At 35.3% G+C, this 22,751-nt stretch overlaps 1 protein-coding gene across 13 annotated transcripts in view; it reads right to left on the bottom strand.

Moving 5' to 3' along the window:
* The window catches only part of AGTPBP1 (ATP/GTP binding carboxypeptidase 1), a 157,791-nt gene that overhangs the window by 51,706 nt on the left and 83,334 nt on the right, over positions 1–22,751 (bottom strand). For all 13 annotated transcript variants that reach the window (XM_058565511.1, XM_058565512.1, XM_058565513.1 and 10 more), the window contains 5 exons: positions 21,183–21,299; positions 15,980–16,695; positions 7,676–7,759; positions 5,727–5,813; positions 5,494–5,642 (listed from right to left, as the gene is read on the bottom strand). In XM_058565511.1, the coding sequence (XP_058421494.1) occupies positions 5,494–5,642; positions 5,727–5,813; positions 7,676–7,759; positions 15,980–16,695; positions 21,183–21,299 (1,153 nt within the window). The remainder of the gene's footprint in view (positions 1–5,493; positions 5,643–5,726; positions 5,814–7,675; positions 7,760–15,979; positions 16,696–21,182; positions 21,300–22,751) is intronic.

The following is a 22,751-nucleotide window of genomic DNA, read 5'->3' as shown; positions in this document are numbered from 1 at the left end:
GAAAAGATAAATTACCACAGTAAGAAACAGAAAACTAGACTATACTGAGGCACAGAAAACTAAAAAAGTTATCCAGACGTTCCCTCTCCCACCCAAAATAGAGCACAGAATCAGACAGTTTTAGAGCTACATTCTTTCCAAATTTCATGAAAACATATAAATGCTATTTAAACTGCTCCAGAACACAGGGTGGGGAAACGAAAGCCTTTTCATTTAAGTGTTCAAAGTTAGCATCAGCTGCTCCCAAGCTGGACAAAGACAGCCCTCCAAAAAGGAAATGGACTTGTCTAACTTACGACCAATGATGTAAAACCTTTACACAAAATACTAACAAATCAAAATAGTTATATACTGAAAGATTAACTCACGTGGCAAAGTGGACTTACATCTGAAACCCAAGGATGGTTTAATATTAAGAACATTATTAACATAACACAGCACATTAACAGGTCATAGCATTAGATGGTCACATTACATTGATAAATGCAAAAAACAAAATAATTCTGATTTTTAAAACTTACGAAAAATAGAAATTCTTTGCTATGAGAAAGAATATGTATCTCAAACCAAGAGCTAACATACTTGATGTAAATACTAGTAGCATTCACATCAACGTCAAACTAAAACATGGATGCCCAATGTCTCCTTTTTATTTTAAACATTCTCAAAGTTCTATTCAAAAGCAATGAAAGATACACAATACAACTATGGATAAGGAGAGATTCCAGCGACCTACCAAGAAATGCCCAAGTATCAACTGAGAAACTATGATAACTAATAAGAAAGTTCAGTTGAGGAAGTTGATTCTCAACTAAAGATATAAAAATCAATAGCTTTCTTAAATATAAATAAGATTGAAAATAGGGAGGAGTACTCTTTCACAACAAAAAAACAAAAAATACATAAAATACTTAAGAACGAAGGCAAATAGAATGTATAGGATTTATTAAAAAGACTTAGGTGAGGGCATAAAAAACCTGAATAAATAAAACTATACACCTAAGCAGCAAGACTTAATATAAAAAATTCAATTTATCCCAAATTATTTTACAAGTATAATGCAATTAGAATTTTTTGGCACTTAATAAAATTATTCTGAATAATATTTAGAATAAACTATTCAGGAAAAATAGGTAGAAAAAATTTTTCAATTGTTTATGAAAAAGACAACAGGGTGTTAAACCACATTATAAAGTCAAAATAATTAAAAACCCAAGTGGTACTAGAGCAACAAGGATGTTACACCAGACTAATTAAAGGTCAGAATAATTAAAATCAAGTGGTACTAGAACAACAAACAGCCCGAAAACAACAGCTAGTGTATAGTTAGGACCATGGCTTCTGAGAATAGTGGTATTTTAAACCAAAGGGAACATAAAATATGATTAAGAGGTCAGAATAATTCAACCCAAACTCAAAAAGTCAGGAACTATGAGCAAGTGATAGGGATACATTACCAACCAGTTTCTTGTCTGTATTTACTAACCTGACCATTTTCTACAACAGCTATACCAAAGCAACGATGTACAGTGTCTTCTGAGCTACGTTTCCCACCCACTACTACTAATAGGATTAAGTTAGATCCCAGTTCACAGAATACACCAGAATAAATCCTGGATGGATGAAGTTAAAAATAAACCCTGAAAGCACACTATCAAATGCACTTCTGCAAGGCTGAATGAATTTAACACTCCCACCAGCACTGTAAGTACCCATATTCCCTAGTCTTCAGCACCATATGTTCATTTTCTTTGAGAAATTCTACTTGGAGGAATTTATGGCAAAGCAATAATCAGAAACACAAACAAAAACAAATAATTAACGATATCTACTGCAGTACAGTATATAATTGTGAAATGGTGAAAAAGACTTAAATTCCCATCATTTAAATTATCGTTTAAATAATTGTTGTATATACTCAATAGAATATTATCCCGACATCAGTAAATATGTTGCTGAAAATATTTAAGGGCACAGGAAAATATTTTACAACATATTGTATAGTAAAAAAATATACTTTACAAAGGAGTTTTCATACTGTAATCCCAAATCTATAAAAGGGTAAGATTTAATTTTAAAATTATGTGAATGTAAGTTTAAAAATAGATCACAAAATGCTAAACAGTGGATTGTCTTTTCTCTTTCTTTCCTAGAAATTCTCCTCTAAACTGTTTTTAATTTACCAAATTTCCCATATTAAAGATCCAATCTTTCATAATCAGAAAAAAAACACACTTACAGCTCACAGACAAAGAAATTCCACTTCTGTGAATCTGTAACTAAATAATTATACACACAAATATTTAGTACAGTAATGCTTAACTCAGCATTATTTAAAATAGAAAATAATTAGAAACAACTTAAACATCCAACAAAGAAAGGTTTGGATCAATAAGTTACAGTACCTCTGTAGGATGCCTATTAAACTCTATTTCAGATGGATATTTAGTGACCAGAAAAAATGTTGAGGATACAGTTTTTGGTTAAAATACAGACTATGAAATGCATGGGTTATCTCTGGATAATGCATTGTTGATGATTTTAATTTTCTTCTTAACACCATTCTGTTTTCCAAATTCTCTACAAAGTGAGTTTGGCAAGTGTGATATACGTACAAGAATACCCAAAGAGCAAGGGGTAAGGAGGAGGGGAAATTTAAAAATAAATCAGCCATCTGTCTCATTGCTTTGATTTAGTTTTAGTTACAGAATTTTATTCATTTTAAATTTAAAGTGAGACTAAAGGAAGAGATTATTTTATTTATCACATGGAGATATAGGTTTTTTAAAAACAGAGAAGCATTGCTCCAATGTATACTTTTAATTTAAAAATTAAAGTATTTAATGAAGTTTAAAGTAGCAGAAGTACTATTTTATAAAAGTGAGTAAATAAATATAGTCAGCAAAAATGTCATCTACCTGTAGCACTACAATTTGAAAATTATATTGACTGTCATTTCAGGAATAAATATGTCTTTATATTTTACTCTTAAGGAGGACCCAAAATACAACTACAATTACATGTAACTACTTGTCTTTTTCCCCTCTAAAATATGTTAGCATTATACTTACAAGTTAAATCGGGAAAACACGAGATTCTTTACTTGTTCTGGTATCATTTTGAATGAGTTTCCATTAAGGTAATTTTTAAAGTTATATGAAGGTTTAAGGTCAACAAACAAATGTTTCAAGAAATGACATTCAATGATTAGCAGTTATACCCAAAAATCACAAAAATAAAGAATATGAAATAGATTGTCAAGAATATTCGTATCACTATTCATGCAAATCAATATAACTAACCACTGAGTCCTTAGTCAAAACATACCTATTTAAAAGAATAGATCGTTTAAAATTAGATTACTAAAACATTTTAAAAACTAAAAAATGTTTATAACTAAACCAGATATTATGTTACCTAATCTTCCTATAACTATTATATTAAATTAGTTAATCTGATTAAAACTTTTACCCTGTACATGTGAAGTAATATCTAGAGTACTGTATACAATTTCCTATTTTTCATATAAATAATGACAATTGGGAACAACCTCTTCAACTCCTGAAAGCTTCAATTTTCAGAAATCCCCCCCTTAAAGAGCAAAATCATATTCATGCTTTTAACAACTTAGAACATTTATTTGAAACAGATTATATGACAGCTCATGCCTCATGTTAAAAGCTTTTCAATCTTTACAACAAATGATCAAGACCTCTGAGATTCTGTCACTTGACATACACAATATATCTGTTTCTCCTCAACTCCCAATGTAAGTGGGTTTTTTGTATACCAGAAAAAAATTCTTCTTTTACACAAAAATTCCTATTATCAGCTTAAATACTTGAAATTGACGTTTCAATTTTAAATTACTGATACTAAGTTTATACAATTATATTATCTTCCACTGATATAATATTTGACTATAAATACCTGATGCATGACAAATAACCCTTAGTTTTATATTTATTAAAGTACTAAATACAAAGCCTTAAATGAGGCTATAAATTTAAGAGTTTTTAAAACCAGAGTTTTAAAAAATTGTCTCGTGAGAAAAACAGTAGAGAAAAACCAATGAAACAAAAAGTTGGTTCTTTGAAAGGGTCAATAAAATTGACAAACCTCTAGTGGGTCTGATAAAAGAAAAAAAAAAGAGAAGACACAAATTACTACTATTAAGAATGAAACAGGGGCTATCACTACAGACTGCAAACATCAAAACGATAGTGAGGGAACACCATGAACAACTCTACACACACATTCAACAACTTACAAGAAACGGATCAATTCCTAAGAAACAAACTACCACAACTCACTCAAGATGAAACAGACAATTTGAATAGCCCTAAAACTATTAAGGAAATTGAATTCTAATTTAAAAGACTACCAAAAAAGAAAATCTCCAGGCCCACATGGTTTCATTGGAAAATTCCACCAAACATTTAAGAATTAACACCAAATCTACACTAGCTCTTCCAGAAAATAAGAAGAGGGAGCATTTCCCAACTCATTTTATGAGGTCAGTATTCCCATGATACCACAATCAGACAAAGTACAAAAAAAAAAGAACACTATAGCTCAATATCCCTCCTGAATATAAACACAAAAATTCCTAACAAAATATTAGCAATTATACACAATGATCAAGTGAGGTTTATTCTATGAATAAAAAAGGCTGGTTCAATACTCAAAAGTCAATCAACATAATACACCATTAACAGGCTAAAGAAGAAAAATTACATGATTGGATCGACTGATGCAGAAAAAGCATATGACACAATTGAACACCCATTCATGACAAAAATTCTCAGCAAACTAGTAATAGAAGGAAACTTCTTTAACTAGATTAAAAAATGTACAGAAAACTACAGCTAACATCATACTGACTGGTCGGCTACAAAGGAGTAGCACAAGGCTTTGTGGTGATGTAAGTATCCTATATCTCGTCTGTGGTAACTGTCACAAGAATCTACAAATGAAACAAAATGGCAGAGAACTATGCACCCACATTGTACCAATGTCAAATCCTGGCTTTGGTAACGTACTACAGTCAATGTAAGATGTAATTACCGGAGGAAACTTGGTGAAGAGAACATGGGACCTTTCTGCAACTTCTAGAATATTTTAGCTTTCTATGAATCTACTCAAAAGTAAAAATTAAAAAAGACTGTTTTATGTAATTCTCTTCCAGATGAACTGATATTAAAAACTTGATTTTAAGCAGCACATATAATAAATCTTTAATTGTATTTAATTTGGATGAAATCAACCATATTTATTACATTTTAAAGATCTTGCCTATACAAAGGTAACTCTTTTTACCAACAAAGCAAAGCTTAGTTTATTTCAAATTTTGCACACTAAATATCTGAATTTTGAGAACTAAAGAATACTGAAACTTTAAAAAAAAGTTAGTAATTTTTTATAAAATAAAACTTCTGTCCTACAATTACGATGCCTGCATGCCCTCTAAATTGGGAAAGAAAATTGTCTTACCATAATTAAACTGACTGTTGGACTTTTCACAGTTAATGATGTTAAATCTATAAGCAACCCCTGGTCGCATTCCACTGACTTCAAAGTAAAACCACTGATGATAATGATTGCTATTTATATCTGAATTCAGAATAAGATCATATTCATTTCTGAAAATAGAAAATAAAGAAATATGATGAAAATTAGGAAAATATCTGTGCACATACAAAATGAGACAATTTTAAATGACTTACTTTCTAATTTGAATTACTTTCCGCAGATTCCCAGATTCAAATTTGGAGTTAAACTTCAAAATATCTCCTTCTTCTGGAATAGCATAACTAAAAAATTTTAAAGTAAATATAATAAAATACATTGGATTTAAACAGGTGAGCAGAAAATAAACAAATAAAACTACACTACAAATTAAATATATACCACTATTACCACCTCATCTTCCTCACTGTTTTTTTTTGGTTTTTGGTTTTTTTTTTTGTGAGGAAGATCAGCCCTGAGCTAACATCCATGCCAATCCTCCTCTTTTTTTTGCTGAGGAAGACCGGCCCTGAGCTAACATCTATTGCCAATCCTCCTCCTTTTTTTTTCCTCTTTTTCTCCCCCAAAAGGCAGCGGACAAGTGGTGCGTCGGTGCGCGCACGAGATCCGAGCCCGGGCCGCCAGTAGCGGAGCACACGCACTCAACCGCTATGCCACGGGGCCGGCCCCTCCTCATTGTTTTTAAAGCAAAGAACATAACCAACACAAGGAAAATACAAACTTTGGCCAATATTTTTAAAAAAATTATAATTACAAGTAGAGATTTGTTCCTACATTTATAGTGAATGTTAATTACACATAAAAATTTTTGCCTTACTGAATAAACACCATTTCTAAATACGAATAATCATATAGAAAAGACCAGACTTATTTTTAAAAATGCATATGACCTGTATTGAGTAGCTATAATTCTAATAACCTATGCAGTTCTCAGGTGAAAATATTATTTTAAATTTAGAGAGCTACATTATCTCTTATCTTATTTAATTAGCACTAAAACAGTGAAGGTACTGTCCTCATCTCACACGCTCGTTACTTTAGTAACATTCATGAGCGCCTCCTGGGTGCCAGCTCCTATGAGTCACGTGCTGTTGGGGCCTGATGGAGCACCAAGTCCTGCTCTTCTGGAGCTCACATTCTAGCAGGGGACGACTGAGACTCCAGGAAGCTCAGCCATTCTGTCCACAGTCATTTCAGCTAGACGCAGCACTGCTGCACCTCGCTCAGGGTTCAAGATTCTGTTTTTACTGCATCTGCCTGGTCTGTCTGACAAAGAACTATAAATGTTGAAATAACTAGGAGATTATGAATAAGGTAGATTTGTTTTTCATTTTTAATACTACAATTTAAATGCAGTCACTAGCTTTAACATAGCTTTTACCCTCATCTCTCTAACAAAAATCTTTAAAAAGTGTTTTATTTCCTCCAAATAAGACCAGCAAAATGTGAAATTTCCCCAAAATATAAGAATGTTGAGGGAAGCGGGAAACCCACTGAGGGCTGATTAAATTTCTCATTTGAAGAAGCTAATGACTAAATAATAGTCACATTCATCATTTGTAATTTTCATTTATTTACTTATATTTAAACCCTAAAATGTGATTATATCAGTGATAATCTTAAATTAACACATCAAGGATCACAAACAAATGGCTTCAAAGGTCAGGCAAGTGACTTAAAGGACCAAAGCAGACTGCAAGCAGCAAGAGACGAGAGAGAGCACTGGGGACTGTGGAGACTCAGCCAGCACACGCTCCTCCTCAAGGGGATGGTAATGTGTTGTCCTAAAGAAATGAAGCTCAGTATGACAGGACACACTGCAGCATTTCATGTGAAACCCACACTCCAGTAAGGAGAGGTAATTTCAGTGTTTTGAAAACACAGCATCAGTTTGTGACCTTTACCTTATTAAACCCATTAAAAGTCCACCTAAGAACAAACAAAAGCTTGTGATATTCAATTTAACTAAATAAACATAATTTACTATCACATTACCACTACATGCCCGGCTAAAAGACGAAAAACATAGTGTGAGGCTAAACTAAGTAAAAGTTAACCATGTTTTTTAATCTTTTAAAAATAACACTGAAATTTTACAGTAAAAATAAAACTAATAAAGGTAAAAAGAAAAATAAATCAGACTTACCTTGGGTTATCTAAGTCATACACCACTCGATCTATGATATCACTCTGATGTATCAGCCTCTCAATATCTTGGGCAATTTTTGTCCTGAAATCATAAAAGAGAAGTTTGACCAAAATTCATTATTATATGCCAAGGCACAACTTTCTCCAAAATAAGTTTTGGATGAAAAAAATGTAAAATAATAAAAATGATCATTGTTTATTTTGTGTACAAAAAAAATTATCAATACATAACAAGACAAAAATCAGTATTTTTAAAGTCTGAGTTCTAGAAAATAACCATAGAGAACACAGCTACAAGTCCAATAGTTTAAAAAAAATCTTGAACGTCTATCATGCCTTTCTACTTAGAAATGGTATGGATCCACTCTCTAGCCCTTGGGCAAATAATTTTGTATACATAATAGCAGCATTATTAGAAGCAATAAAGATCTGAAAAACCAGAGATTATATAAGAAGATTTTTAAAGCCCATCCTCGCTGGAATTTAGCTAAAATGCAATCGGCAACCAGCTTGCATATTCTGCAGAATCCACTCTCTCTTCTGTGAGTGGAGAGGACACGTGGAGGAGAGGGAAATGTGTGTCAGGGAGCAGAGAGTGGGCCCTGCATCTCCAGGATTCTCTAGGCCTGAGTTCCCCCTGAATCAGTCCAACAAAATGGACACCAACTACCTGGAAAATTCCTAAAATCCCTGCCATTATCCTAGAAGACTGAGCCACACACAGACACCACAATCTTCCCTGTCAGTATTTAAGCCAAGGAAAACAATGAAGACTAAAAGTGGCACCAAACTTTGGCCAAAACACAATAAATTTGGACCATAAAGCCAGGAGCCCAGAACCCTAGGTAGACTGTCCACAAAGGCCATGGTGGGAAGGTGCCTGCTGGTGCTAATACATAGCTACCTCTCATGGTATCATTTATTCTTAAGGAGGAAGCCAGTTACAGGAACTGATTTAAATTTCAAGTTTGTTTCAGCTAAAGATTGGTAATGCAGATTAGAACTGTGATTTACTGATTTATTGAGAGAACAGAGTGAGAAAGTTTGCCAACATGGTTATAATAAAATTTCAAGAACACACTAAATACTGAAAGTCTCCTTAACTTCAGGAAGATGTGAAACCAGTTTCCTGCACAAAGACAGTCCTCTGTGACTACAGAGTCTTAACTCTCATAGAGTTCAGAAATATATCTAACAATATCACAGTATAACCTCAATTCAAAATAAGCCAAGAACCTATTCTAATGAATAATTAAAAATTATCAGTAAAATATTAGAAGACATGGTAGTTAAACACATGAAAAAAAGATACTAAAAAATTAACAAAGTGCAACTCAAATTCTTAATCTAGTAGTTATACAGTCAAGCATAATTTATTTTTAATTTCTATTCTACAAGAAATAACTCATCACCGACAAAGAAAAAACCTAGTAAAAAAGGATTATGATATAAATCCTTGATTTAGGTTCAATGTCAGACCTTTCAAATGCCAAATTCTTCCTAAAGAAAAAGCTTTTAAAGAGCTATTAATTATAATAATAAACAAATCCCAGATTTGTTTCTCCCAGACCTTCCACAGTGAAAGAGCTGGCACTTATACTCAGATATACCACACACACAAAACAAGTTAAGTGTCCAAGTATGGGCGAATGACTACATACATCCATCTGTCAGAATAATTTTTTAAATAAGGTTGATAATATAGCACAAATGTGCAAAAATTAGAAGTTTGGGTTTTTTTTTTTTTAAAGAAAAATGGTATTGAAAGGCTCCTATAACAGCTCAGGTCTTCAGCAGCACTCCGTAATGTAAAAGCACAGACACCGACAGGGTGGGTGGCGATGCGGCTGAGTGAGGCTGGCCAGGTGACCCCGTGGGAAACGGGAGAACACAGGCTCTGTCTAAAAACAAACTGATTGTGTCAAGCAGGAAACAGAGGTTAAGGCTGTTATACCAATTTTTCAAGAAACAGCAGCAAATTGGATTTCTATGTGGAACCTCCCAAATTTTAAATGTTGGCAAAAGGGATGATTAGGCACATGTGTGTGGTGATGGATGGTAATTAGCCTTTGGGTGGCGAACATGATGTAATCTATGCAGAAATAGAAGTGAAATGATGTACACCTGAAATTTATACACTGTTATAAACCAATGTTACCACAATAAAAAAACAGTTAAACAAACAAACAGAAAAACCATTCGGCAAGTGAGGCCAAAATCACATGCAAGCTGAATATGGCCTAGAGGCCACTGGTTTTCAACCTCTGACACTGTATTTTAGGGGACACAATTGCCCTTTTTTTTTTTTTAAAGATTTTATTTATTTATTTTTTTCCCCCCAAAGCCCCAGTAGATAGCTGTATGTCATAGCTGCACATCCCTCCAGTTGCCGTATGTGGGACTCGGCCTCAGCATGGCCGGAGAAGCGGTGCCGTGCTACGCGCCCAGGATCCAAACCTGGGCCACCAACAGCGAAGGGCGCATACCCAACCGCCAAGCCACGGGGCCGGCCCAGCCCATTTTTAATAGACTAGATCTAAAATTAATACCTGAGGAAAACATTTGCCCTGCTCTCAGCCCTCAGTAACAAAGAAGAAAAACAGCCTTTTATTCAGACATGTATTTGTGTTAAACAGCACAATTTTCATAAAAGGATGTCAATCCTTCCTTCCTTTACCTCAGCTGCCCATTAAAATACATAGCTCTCCAGTCAAAACAAAACAATACATATTTTCCAGCTACCCTCACGGACTACAACCTCAAACTTACTGACATTCAATATTTATCAAAGGCTTGGCTCAGAAGAAAATAATTTGTGCTGGGCAGTCTGAAAAACGCACAGCCCATTCAGCCCAGTAAATCCTCACAAGTTCACAAGATATCTGGCCACCAGCAAAACTGTCCTTCATTAGGTTTCAATCAATACAGAGCAACATAAGAAACAATTTAGTACACCTCACTGTGATACTTACTATCAGGATATTATGGGACATATTCATTACACAAGTATTCTCTGAGGATCTGTAGAAGACACTCTTCTTATAGAGAGTTTGGTATAACCACATACATGTGACCACTACAGACCAATGATTAACAGGACAGGCTCATGACCTAGACCAGGGTTTGCCTCTCGGCTCTGCCATTTACTAGCAGGAGCCTTGGATAAGTTACTCAAGAATCCTAAACTTCAGCATACTCTTCTGTAAAATAAGAGAAATAACAGCAACTTCCTCATAGAGCTGTTATACCATTAATGACATATTTTACATGCATATATACACTGCATATAAAGTGCTTATTACTTAGTTCTGTCTGGCCCATAAAAACACTCAAGAAAAGTTACCTGCTGCTGTTGCTCCTCCTAATACTTCTACTGTCTCCATTCCAGAAGTACTTACCTTTCCCATGAGCCATTCTAAACTGAATATAAAGAAGTCCAGGGTTTCACTTTCCTCATTTCGCTTTTGCCACAATTCCTTCACCTACTTTTTAATTTTAAATTTCTGAATAGGTGATATACTGACATAATACAAAAATCAAATACTACATAAAAGTATAAAATGAAGAATCCTACTTTCAACACAATCCATATCCTCCATTCCTCCAGCTAACTACTTTTACTTTCCCTCCACAAACACCTTGATTATTTTATTAATAATACATCTAGCTCTTTCCATCAGTGCATAGAGGTCTTTTTTTTTTTTTTTTTTTTTGTGAGGAGGACCAGCCCTGAGCTAACATCCAACGCCAACCATCCTCTTTTTTGCTGAGGAAGACTGGCCCTGGGCTAACATCCATGCTCATCTTCTTCCACCTTACATGGGACGCCGCTACAGCATGGCTTAACAAGCGGTGCATCGGTGTGCGCCTGGGATCCAAACCGTTGAACCCTGGGCCGCCGCAGCAGAGCATGCGCAGCCAACTGCTTGCACCACCGGGCTAGCCCCGAGATCTTTTTGTTTTTTAATCATCATATAGTATTCATAGAATAGATAGACCACAATTTATTTAACTAGTCTCTGATTGGAAGCAACTCAAATGACCATCGATCTCAAAACAATGCTGCAATGAAAATTTTGAATATCATTTCAAAGATGTGCAAATTACGTGTGTGTGTGTATATATACCATATATACATCTCATAAATTCCCAGATGTGGGATTAATGTGTCAAATGAAACATGCACTGTTAATTTTGATACACCTTATCAGATTGCCCTCCACCAGAGGTACCATCAATTGACAATCCCGCCATCAATGCATGAGAGAGACTGTTTCTCCATAGCCTCATCAACAGAATGTGCTGTCAAACTTCTAGATTTTAGCCAATTTAATATTTGGGAAATGATATCTCAGTACACTTTAATTTGCATTTCTATTATTTTGAGTGAAGTTGAACATGTTTATGTGGTTAAGAGTCACTGAATTTCTTTGCTGTATTTTCTACTTTATTTTGATGAAAGTATTTCTGTAAAATACCTTAAATATTTTTTAAAACAAGGCAATATATAGTCTATAATAAAATACGTATTATAAAATACAGCTAGATAGACAGTTTTTGTAAAACATACAGAAAAATAATGGAAATAAAAATCAAAATGCTAATAGTTGTCATCTCTGGGGAATGAGGCAAAGAGTGACCTCTCTTCTTTCTACTTTTTTCTCATGTTCTAATTTTATGGAATATGAAAACAGGAAAAATGCACCAAAAATGCTAAGCATACTTTAAACTAAGAGATGAGTTTTGCTTTAATTTTTAATCCAACTTAAACCAAAAATATGGATTCAAGTAATGATCAGTATGTGTTTACAATAAATTTTTTTTAAATATTAGTGCACTATGTACATTGAGATATGCATCTTATAAGGACTTTTCCCCTTCCAACTGAGGTGGAGAGATTTTTAATGAAGTTTTATTTACTTACTGCACTTTCTTTAAAAAAGATCAGTGATTACATATATGAAAGATAATCATAAAGTAGAAATTTAAAATAAAAAGATATTTTCACTGAATAATATTAAGGAGTCTAATGCTTCCTTTTTCTGAAAATGATAGAAGAGTAAATGCTCATTAATTCTGACATCATTCATTTATAATGTTACTGCATTCAGATAGCAACTGGGCTAAAAGTTGACAAATAATTTACAAAATGTTTATCGTTTGCTCAAGAAATAAGTTGCAGAAGACTAGGCAAATAAGCAAACTAGAATCAATAATCTCAATGTATTTAAAAGAAAGAAGCATTTTTGAGTACTTTAGAAATACCTATTACCTGGCCCATATTTGATATTTTATCACAAGTACAGAAACATAAAGCCTTCAGACTACCTAGCTATAGGGGTCAGCAAACTTTTCCTTATAAAGGGCCACACAGTAAATATTTTAGGCTTTGCAGGCCTCATGGTCTCTGTCACAACCATTCATTTTGTGGCACAAAAACAGCCATAGATAATACAACAAATAGGCATGGCTATGTTCCAATAAAACTTTATTTATGGACACAAATATGAATTTCATATAATTTTCATGTGTCACAAAATATTATTTTTCTTTGGATTTTTTTGAACCATTTAAACATGTAAAAACCACTCTTAGCTTGTTGGCTGAACATAAGCAGGCAGTGAGCTGGAGTTGACATGCAGGCCATAGTTTGCTAACTCTCATCTAGGTGAACAACTAACAAACTGTTTTGATCATGACTTACAAGAAATACATTTTAAAAATCACAGCCCTACATGCACACACACACACACACACACACCTGAAACAAAGGTTTATAAAACAATATTTTGCTGTACTACATATGACACACTGCTATTTTCTCTTTTAATACTGGTTACTAATGGGCATCAACCCACAGTTTGAAAGACAGTGATTTGCTTTTAGTTGAGAAAATTAGTATCTAGAGAAATAAAGTTATTTGCTCATACACACACACACAGAGTCAGTGGGAGAGCCAAGTCTAGAACCCAAGCATTTGACTTGCTTTTCAGAGTGTCCTGTCCTGCCAAGATGCCTCATCACTCTCATTATGTCAGATCCAGCTGTCCAAGCACTACTGCTTGTTTTCCAGGCTCAAATTAATGTCACTTGAAGGAATAAATAATTGTGAAGAGTTTTCTACCCATTATTCAAAAACGGTAGGTAAAAAGGGAGAAAGGGAGGGTATTATGCTAAGTGAAATGAGTCAGAGGGAGACGGTCAAATACCATGTGATCTCACTCATTAAGTAACAAACACATAGAGACAGAGATTGGATTGGTGGTTACCAGAGGGGAAGGGGGGAGGGAGGGAAGCAAAAGGGATGATTAGGCACATGTGTGTGGTGATGGACTGTAATTAGTATTCGGGTGGTGAACATGATGTAGTCTATGCAGAAACAGAAGGAAAATGATGTACACCTGAAATTTATACGATGTTATAAACCAATGTTACCGCAATAAAAAAAAAAGTAATTATAAAAAGAAAAGGGAGAAAGGGAGCTCTCAAGTATGCACCTTTGCACATTGGGACTACCCTGCTCACCACAACTTCCACATAAATACCTGACAAATATTTGCAGACAGAGTACAGTCATGTGTCGCTTAACGATGGGGATACATTCTGAGAAATGTGTCGTTACACAATTTTGTCCTTGAGCAAACATCATAGAGTGTACTTACGCAAACCTAAATGGTAAAGCCTACTACACACCTAGGCTATGTGGCACTAATCTTATGGGACTGCCATTGTATATGCGGTCCATCGTTGACTGAAACGTTGTTACAGGGCGCATGACTGTACATAAAATAAGGAGGAAAAGAGTAACAACATTCAAACAGCAAAGTACTGTCGTCTCATATACAATTTGTAAACATTTTAAGTATATATTTTTTTCAGTAGTTATATCTAAAGCAATTAACATTATTGGGGAAAGTCCTATACAGCCAAATAATGTAAACAGAATCACACTGTTTCGCTGAAATATGGTTATATTCCTGCCTCATATCAAGTATCTGATATCCATGGAAATTTTGACAAATATTTTATGAAAATGGAAATTATGACAAATATGATAAAAGGTGTTCTTTGCGACAGTCACCATCACACAAAATATAAAATAATGCAGGAACACAGACTAGCAAACAAAGGTTTTAGATTACTTCATAATTTATAACTTACGTCTGCTGCAACAAATCAGAGGGCAAAAGAACGTTTTTATCAAGGTCCTGAAAATCAGTGGGGAAAGAAATCTTTGCAACTTCCAGGGAGACATGGATCACTCAACCTTCCAAGCATTTTAGAGCCCAGCCCTATTCTTCTCACTGCAAATATTCCAGGAACAAACACAGGAAACCAGCTGTAAATCACTGAGTTTCTGTGCTTTCGTCTCCTTGAGCTCCGTCTTCTTTGCACTTTAACTTGCATACCAACACACCTACCTTTACCACATCTACCAACTCTTATTCTCCTTTCCACCTTTCATCATGCTGGTTAGTATCAAAAATACACCTTAAAGCTTTGGTTTGAAGAATAGACAAACTCAGTGGTACATTACACTGTGTAGAGAGGCAATAAAAAAGTCAACTACTTCAGGAAAAAGTCCTACAGGGGGCCCAATACAGTAGTCCCTCCTTACCTGCAATTTCAAATTTTATAACAAAATAATACTGTCCAGGGGCTGGCCCTGTGGCATAGTGGTTAAGTTAGGCACACTGCGCTTCGGCAGCCTGGGTTTGTGGGTTTGGATCCCAAGTACAGACCTACACCACTTGTCAGCCACCCTGTGGCAGCAACCCACATATAAAGTGGAGGAAGACTAACACAGATGTTAGCTCAGGACTAATCTTCCTCAAGCCAAAAAAAGAGGAAGATTGGCAACAGATGTTAACTCAGGGCTAATCGTTCTCAGCAAAAAAAAAAAAAAAATACTGTCCATATTGCTATTTTAAAATCATGTACCTAAATCAAGTTCAAATGATAATCAAATTACTAAATTAATATATATTACTAATGTAATATTTATTCACAGATTACAAAATAATCTATTTTTATATTTTCAGATTTGATCTAAATAAAAAATTTCTAAATTGTCCAATGGTCAGGTTTATTACCCTGGCTTTATTTGAATAGGCAATGAGCTTAGAAAATAAACAAAGTACACCCATAAGGACAATTGCAAAATTTCCAAAGTAGGATAAAAAATTACAATAACTTTAATTCAGAGTAATTTTCTTCCTAAATACTCCAAGTAGTTTTTTTAAGTACGCTTCATATTTTAACAATGGTCTTGTTTAGAAGGAAGAAGAAATCTGCAACTCACCTTTGTACACCATAAGGCCTTTCTAAAATAGGCTCTTTGAATGGAGGCGGAATGTGACCAAAATAATCAGGATAAGCCACTTCTGAATATTCTGGGACAGACTTTGTATTTTTCACAATCTCAATATAGAGATCTGAGTCGTGGAGTGTTGGTCCATCAGAGATTTCAACCAATGCTTGTTCCACTGATGAAGTAGACTCAGTATCTTCATCATCCTCAGTTTCGACTCCAGTACAGCAAAGCTTCCCTAGCTGAACTGTTCTTCCCTCAAAGAGAACATTCCCACAAGAGGCCATGTGTGGACAGGCTTTAGTGCACGTAAGGACGGTAAGAGGGAGACTGTAGTCCTTCTTCATTCCTGCCGTAAAACCTGGGGCTGTTTGAGAAGGAATATTCTGCAATGTAATTCGGTCCAAGGCCTTCACAATGTCATTGTTTAAGCCATGGACTGATGAAACAGTTCTATTTTCAACACCTAGCTGCTGCTGTAATGTTCTATCATTATCTTTACCATCTTCTTTTGCCAGATCCATAAAGGTAGGTTTCTTATCACCTTCATCTCCTTTAGGAGACACATTCGCCTTCATTACAACTCCTTTCCTTATATTGCCTGAATTCCCAGATGCTTCCTCTCCTGCCGTAGGAACAACAATAGGACCACGTACTTTTCTCTCAAATGCAAAAGGCTTTGGTTCTTTGGAGATTAAATCACAGTCCTTTGAAAATAAAAAATATGTTTAATCTTTTATTGGTAAACATTAAAATGTATTAACAAAACTAAAATCATATTCATTTTATATGCTGCTTCAGAAACCTAAGATTTGAAAATTTTTAAGATGAATAAAACAGGGTATGTTTTAATTTTTCTGATAAAAGATAAAATTTTGTGTGTGTGTATGAGGAAGATCAGCCCTGAGCTAACATGTGATGCCAATCCTCCTCATTTTTGCTGAGGAAGAATGGCCCTGGGCTAACATCCATGCCCATCTTCCTCTACTTTATATGAGACTCGGCCATAGCATGGCTTGACAAGCAGTGCGTCAGTGCATGCCCGGGATCCAAACCTGCCAACCCCGGGCCACTGAAGCGGAGCACAAGCACTTAACCACTGCGCCACTGGGCTAGCCCCCAAAGATAAAATACTTAACCACAACAAAATTCATTACTCTTATTTTACTACTTCTGTTATAAAAATAATGCCGATATATAACAGAAATATGAATAATTTTAGAAAAACAGACATTAAAATCATCCAAAATCCTATTAAAGGAAACACAACTAAATTGTTATTCACTCATTCAACAAATATTTACCAGTGTCTGTTTTGTGCCAAGCATTGTTTTAGTCACTTAAGATCATCAGTTAAAAAAAACAAAACAATGTGGAAGTAACCCAAGTGCCCATCAACTGATGAATGGATAAAGAAGATGTGGCATATATCCACAATGGAATACTACACAGCCATAAAAAAAGACAAAATCGTCCCATTTGCAACAACATGGATGGAGCTTGAGGGTATTGTGTTAAGTGAAATAATCCAGACAGAGAAAGACAAACACGGCATGATTTCACTCATATGTGGAAGATAAACACATGGATAAAGAGAACAGATTAGTGGTTACCAGAGGGGAAGGGGGTTGAGGGGTGGGCGAAAGAGGTAAAGGGGCACAAATGTATGGTGACAGATAAACACTAGGCTATTGGGGTGAGCACGATGCAGTCTATACAGAAGCTGATAAATAATAATGTACACCTGAAATTTCACAATGTTATAAACGATTATGACCTCAATAAAATAATTTAAAAAAAACAGCTGTTTCCTTTTTGCGGCTTACATTTTTCTACAGGAAGAGAGAGGACTGTCAATACAACAAGTAATAAACATGCTATAAATATATTTTATGGAACATTAGAAAGGTAAAGCGTTACAGTAAAAAAGGGGGGAAGGGGTAACGTGGATTGAGAGCGCCAGGGGGAGGAAAAGGCGGGTTGCAATTTTAAACGTCATTGATTAGGGAAACCTCACTGAGAAGACGAGATATGAGCAAAGACAGAGAAGACTGCCAGTGCACAGGCCCCAGGGCGGGAGAACGCCTGGTGTGTTCAGAGGACAGCAAGGAGGTTAGGATGGCTGGAACAGAATGAGCAAGATGAATTTCAAGAGGTAAAAGAGGGCCAGATACTGTGCGGCCTTGCAGGCTATTGTAAGAATTCTGGTTTTCACTGAATGAGACTGGGAGTCAATGGAGGATTTTGAGAAGAGGAGTACCATGACATGACTTAGGAATAAAGAAAACCAAAAATCTGTAGAGCAGGGTTTCTTCACCACCACAGTAGACACTTTAGATAATTCTCTTTTGTTTGGTTTTGGTTCTATATTTCCAGTGGCGGGGGGATCCCAAGAGGGCAGCACTGTCTTGTGCACTGCAGGATGCTGAGCAGCACCCCTGGCCTCTCTCACACTAGGTAGCAGGGCACCCCCTCACTTGTGTTAACCAAAAATGTCTCCTGACACTTGTCAAATGTCCCCTAGAGACAAAAGAGTCCCAGCTGAGAACCACTGCTTTAGTAGTCTTCTGAGAATAGACTGAGGAGGGGACAGCAGAAGCAGGGCAATCAATTAAGAGTCATCTGTAGTAATCGAGGGAAGTTGGTAAGAAGCGGTTGGACTCTAAATGTACTGTGAGGCAGAATCAACATGCTATCCTGATAGACCAGATTAGGGTAAAAGGTACAGAGAGAGGTCACAGATGGTGCCAGTGTTTACTTGAAGAACTGAAAACATCAGAAGTTGAGCTCTAGAATGTTAAGTGTGAGCTGTTCACATATTCACATAGACAGGAACGTGTGAAAGAGAATAAAGGAAACCTCATTTAAAATGAGGTCGGGAGGCCACAAGGGGGCGCGCTCAGACTACTACCACACGCAATGATAAACCCCTCCCAACTTCTCTCTCCTCTATAAAATAACATTCCTCTCCTTTGTCTGCTGGACTTGCCTACGGATTGTGATACAGCTTATTTGTGCCAAATTGCAATTTCTCTGCTATTCCCTAATAAACTTATTTTGCTGGTAAAATAACTGTTTTATTTGTTTAGGTCAACAGATGTAAAGTAGGCAGCTGGATATATGAGTCTAGAAATCAGGAAAAGCCTATGCAGAAGATATAAATTTGAGAGTCATTAGCATACTGATATTATTCCAAACCATGAGACTCAATCATCAATGGAAAGAAATAGATAGAGAATAGAAGAGGACAAAAGACTGAACCTTGGGGTACTACAATCTTAAAGAGGTTGAAGAGATGAAGATGAAACGGAAAAGGAGATGGAGAAGGAAAAGCCAGTCTGGAAAGTTGAAAATCCGAAAAAAAAAGTGTCCTGGAAGCCAAGTGAAAAAAAGGATGCTTCTGACAGGTCAAGTAGCCTTTTTCTCTTTCCATACTTTTAGAAATATTTTTTTGTCTATATAAGACTTTATCAAGGAAATATACCACAATTGATTTAATCCTTAATCTACTGTTAGGCATTAAATCCTTTATAGAACAGGGAAGGATTTAAACAAACAAATAAATAAGGTGTATATTTAAGCTATTTCCAAAATTTTGCTCCTTTCTCCTTTTTCCCTATAAAATAACATTCCTCTCCTTTGTTTGCTAACATCTGTTACCAATCCTCCTCTTTTTGCTGAGGAAGATTGGCCGTGGGCTAACATCCGTGCCCCTCTTCCTCTACTTATATGTGGGACGCCTGCCACAGCACGGCTTGATAAGCAGTGCGTAGGTCCACGCTCGGGATCTGAACCTGTGAACCTCAGGCCATTGAAGCAGAGTGCGTGAACTTAACCACTACACCACGAGGCCGGCCCCAAAACTCCTATAATTTTTCATCACATTATATAGTTCTCATATGCACATAAATAAGAAAGAAAATAGGTGATTTCTTCACACAATAATCAATTCCTTCCCCAAATTCCTTCCACGATATTTTTCTGCCTTGGGTTAGCAGTGTTTGTTATCTCTGGGGTTTTCCTTTTAAACAGTTCTTAGCTGGGCACAAAGGTGTTAAAAGAGCAGCAGATACTTGCTGTAAGTTGAATGAAAGAAAATCAACCTCCATGCTTTCCCAAATGTCTCTTCCTGCCTTCTATTTTTATCTTTTTGATAAATACCCTCTCCTTCATTCCTGCCCTCTTTCTAATACTCCCGATTTCAAAGTACCTTCCAACATACCCCAAATCTATGGGGAGTACCAAGACACTGGGAAGGGGGGTGGGATGCAACTTGCTGCTTCTTCTATTGCATCCAAAGCTCCTAAGTTCCCAGAGGTAAACCTCAATAATTAGAACTGTGAAATGTAAACATTAGCTGGCAAGTATTTCTCTTTTTTTTACTTCTCACATATAACTTCACATTAAAGTCTTTTTCTTTAAGCAACTAGGAATTAAGTGTATGGAATTTGGGGGGCATGGGGTTTGCAGCAAGAGCTAAATAAATCTGAGATTATCTGGTTCAAACTCTTTATTTTACAGTAAGATCCTGGGCAAGTTGCAGGGACTTATTCAAGGACCCACCGCAAGTGAGCAGCAGAGTGAGAATAAAAAACTAGATCCACCAGTCGCCATCAATTCAATCAGCTTTACTTGCTGTGTAATCCTAGCCAAATAATTATATTCCAGTAAGTAAACGAGGGTAAGAAATGTTAACAATAAGTCACTCTCTCTACGAACCAACTTAAAGACTTCAAGCTGTCCTCCTCTTGAAGCGATTCTACATTCCACAATTATACAGTGAACATCAGGGAAAAAATTCAATATGCATAGACTGTATTTTTAATTTAGTACTTTCTTAGCTCTCATCTCCCCTTAGTTGAATTCAACTGATACAAAGAAGACTTTAACATAAGATTTTAAAATGCCATTTTAAAGATTTTTTAAAAAGAGTAAAAAAACTATGTCAATTAAAGTGACAAACCAAAGTAATGAAAAAATTAAAAAGCCAGTCCAAAAATTAAATGAGTTAGTCTTCTCGTTTTACAGATAAGCAATTTGCAGCTCAGAATGTTGAAGTAATTGTCCAATGTCACTCAGAAAAGCAATACTATTTCCTTTTTTTATAAATGAAAACAGTGATTATAGCCCTAAGGCAGAAAAAAAAAATTTTTCCTTAAAATCAGTTAAAATGCTAAATTTTCTGTATTTATACCTGAAAATCATCAACAAGCTCAGGGAAAAGGTGTTCATACATTTTAAGTTCTTCTATCGTTCGTCCTGGTTCTTCCTGGGGTTTTAGTTTGTTAATATCCGTTTCAATATCATCATTCTGAAATAATAAAAATGGCATGTTACCAGTTAAGAGAAAGGTAAAATTAGAATACATTTTAGCCTTAAAGTTTCACAAATTATTAATTACATGTAATTAGAGGATCACTGAATAAAGGTTGTATTTTACCATAAATTAAAATTTGCTTGTATTTTTGGGTTGTTGTGTTATCGTTGTTTTGGTTCTGTTGTTATGTTTCATTTTTGTCAAAGTTATTCTAATATAACATGGTATTTGAGCTCCTCAAGATAGAAAAACTAGTGTCAAGATCAAGACTAAAGTATGTTTCCCCCAATCTCCCTAATTATCATCATTTTGCTCATATTAAAGGGCAGTAAAATTTAAGAAAACTAAATAGGAAAACTTAAGTATACGATGGTGGTGGTTATAATCAAAATAACTTTTATTGAGCACTGAAAATACGTGAAGCACTATGATAAGGATTTTACTTATATTAACTAATTTAATCTGCATAAGAACACTATGAAGCAGATAGTATCATTACCTCCATTTAACTTGAAGAGGAAACTGAGGTACAGAGAGGTTAAGTGGCTTGCTCAAAATCACACAGCTTGCAAAGAGAGGAGCAGGATGTACCAGCAGTGAGTGATCCCAGAGCAGACACTGTCGGGCAATGTTAACGCGCTGCCCACTAGAGACGAACAACTACTACACACTCTTACATTAGAAAAGCTCGGTGTCACCATGCACTCTGTTCTTCAGGGGAAAAAACAAGTAAAGGAGTAGAACAACAGGCAGAAAGGATTTCCATGCCCCTTGGGAAAGAAGAGGGTAAATGTAAAGAAGTATGACCTCAGAGAAACAGGATATGCATCCAGGATCAATGTGGTCTGTATCTGTTGGAAGAGCTGATGTTACACCGGGATGGGAAGAACACGTGTCAGTTTACCTACTGTCCAAGCTATCTCCTAGGACCCTCAGCAACTCTGGCCTCACATTACCTTCACTGATGGCTAGAGTGATAATAGGACCACTCACTAATTTTCAATTGGTATTCATTTTTATTTTTGCATTTATCTTACTACCAGAGTAAACTACTTATTTTTCATCCTTTAAATTTATTTCAATCCTTAAAATGCTTTATATACATATATCTAACTATACTTACACATTTTCATATTAATAAGTAATTTAAAAGGAAAAACATACTATGTATTTCTCATATTTCATTTTCAGGAATTTAGCTATTATTTGTATAACCAATAAAAAGATTTTCCCCATTGCCATCAATAATAAAGACTGGTTTTATTTAAAGAGTATCACGATAATTATTGTATCATTACTATGTAATTATTATTACATGAATACATATGTAATTTCACATATCTTTAAATTATGCACTGATAAACCAAAAACATATAATTTTCTTGATTAGCATCTAATAAAGCAGACAATGCTTTCGAAATAACAGAAAAATTTACAAAGGTATTC

The sequence above is a fragment of the Diceros bicornis genome, chromosome 22, assembly GCF_020826845.1.
Source record: "Diceros bicornis minor isolate mBicDic1 chromosome 22, mDicBic1.mat.cur, whole genome shotgun sequence".
Lineage (NCBI taxonomy): Eukaryota > Metazoa > Chordata > Mammalia > Perissodactyla > Rhinocerotidae > Diceros > Diceros bicornis.
The sequence above is the reverse complement of the archived record's forward strand: the minus strand, read 5'-3'. Positions and strand labels throughout refer to the sequence as shown.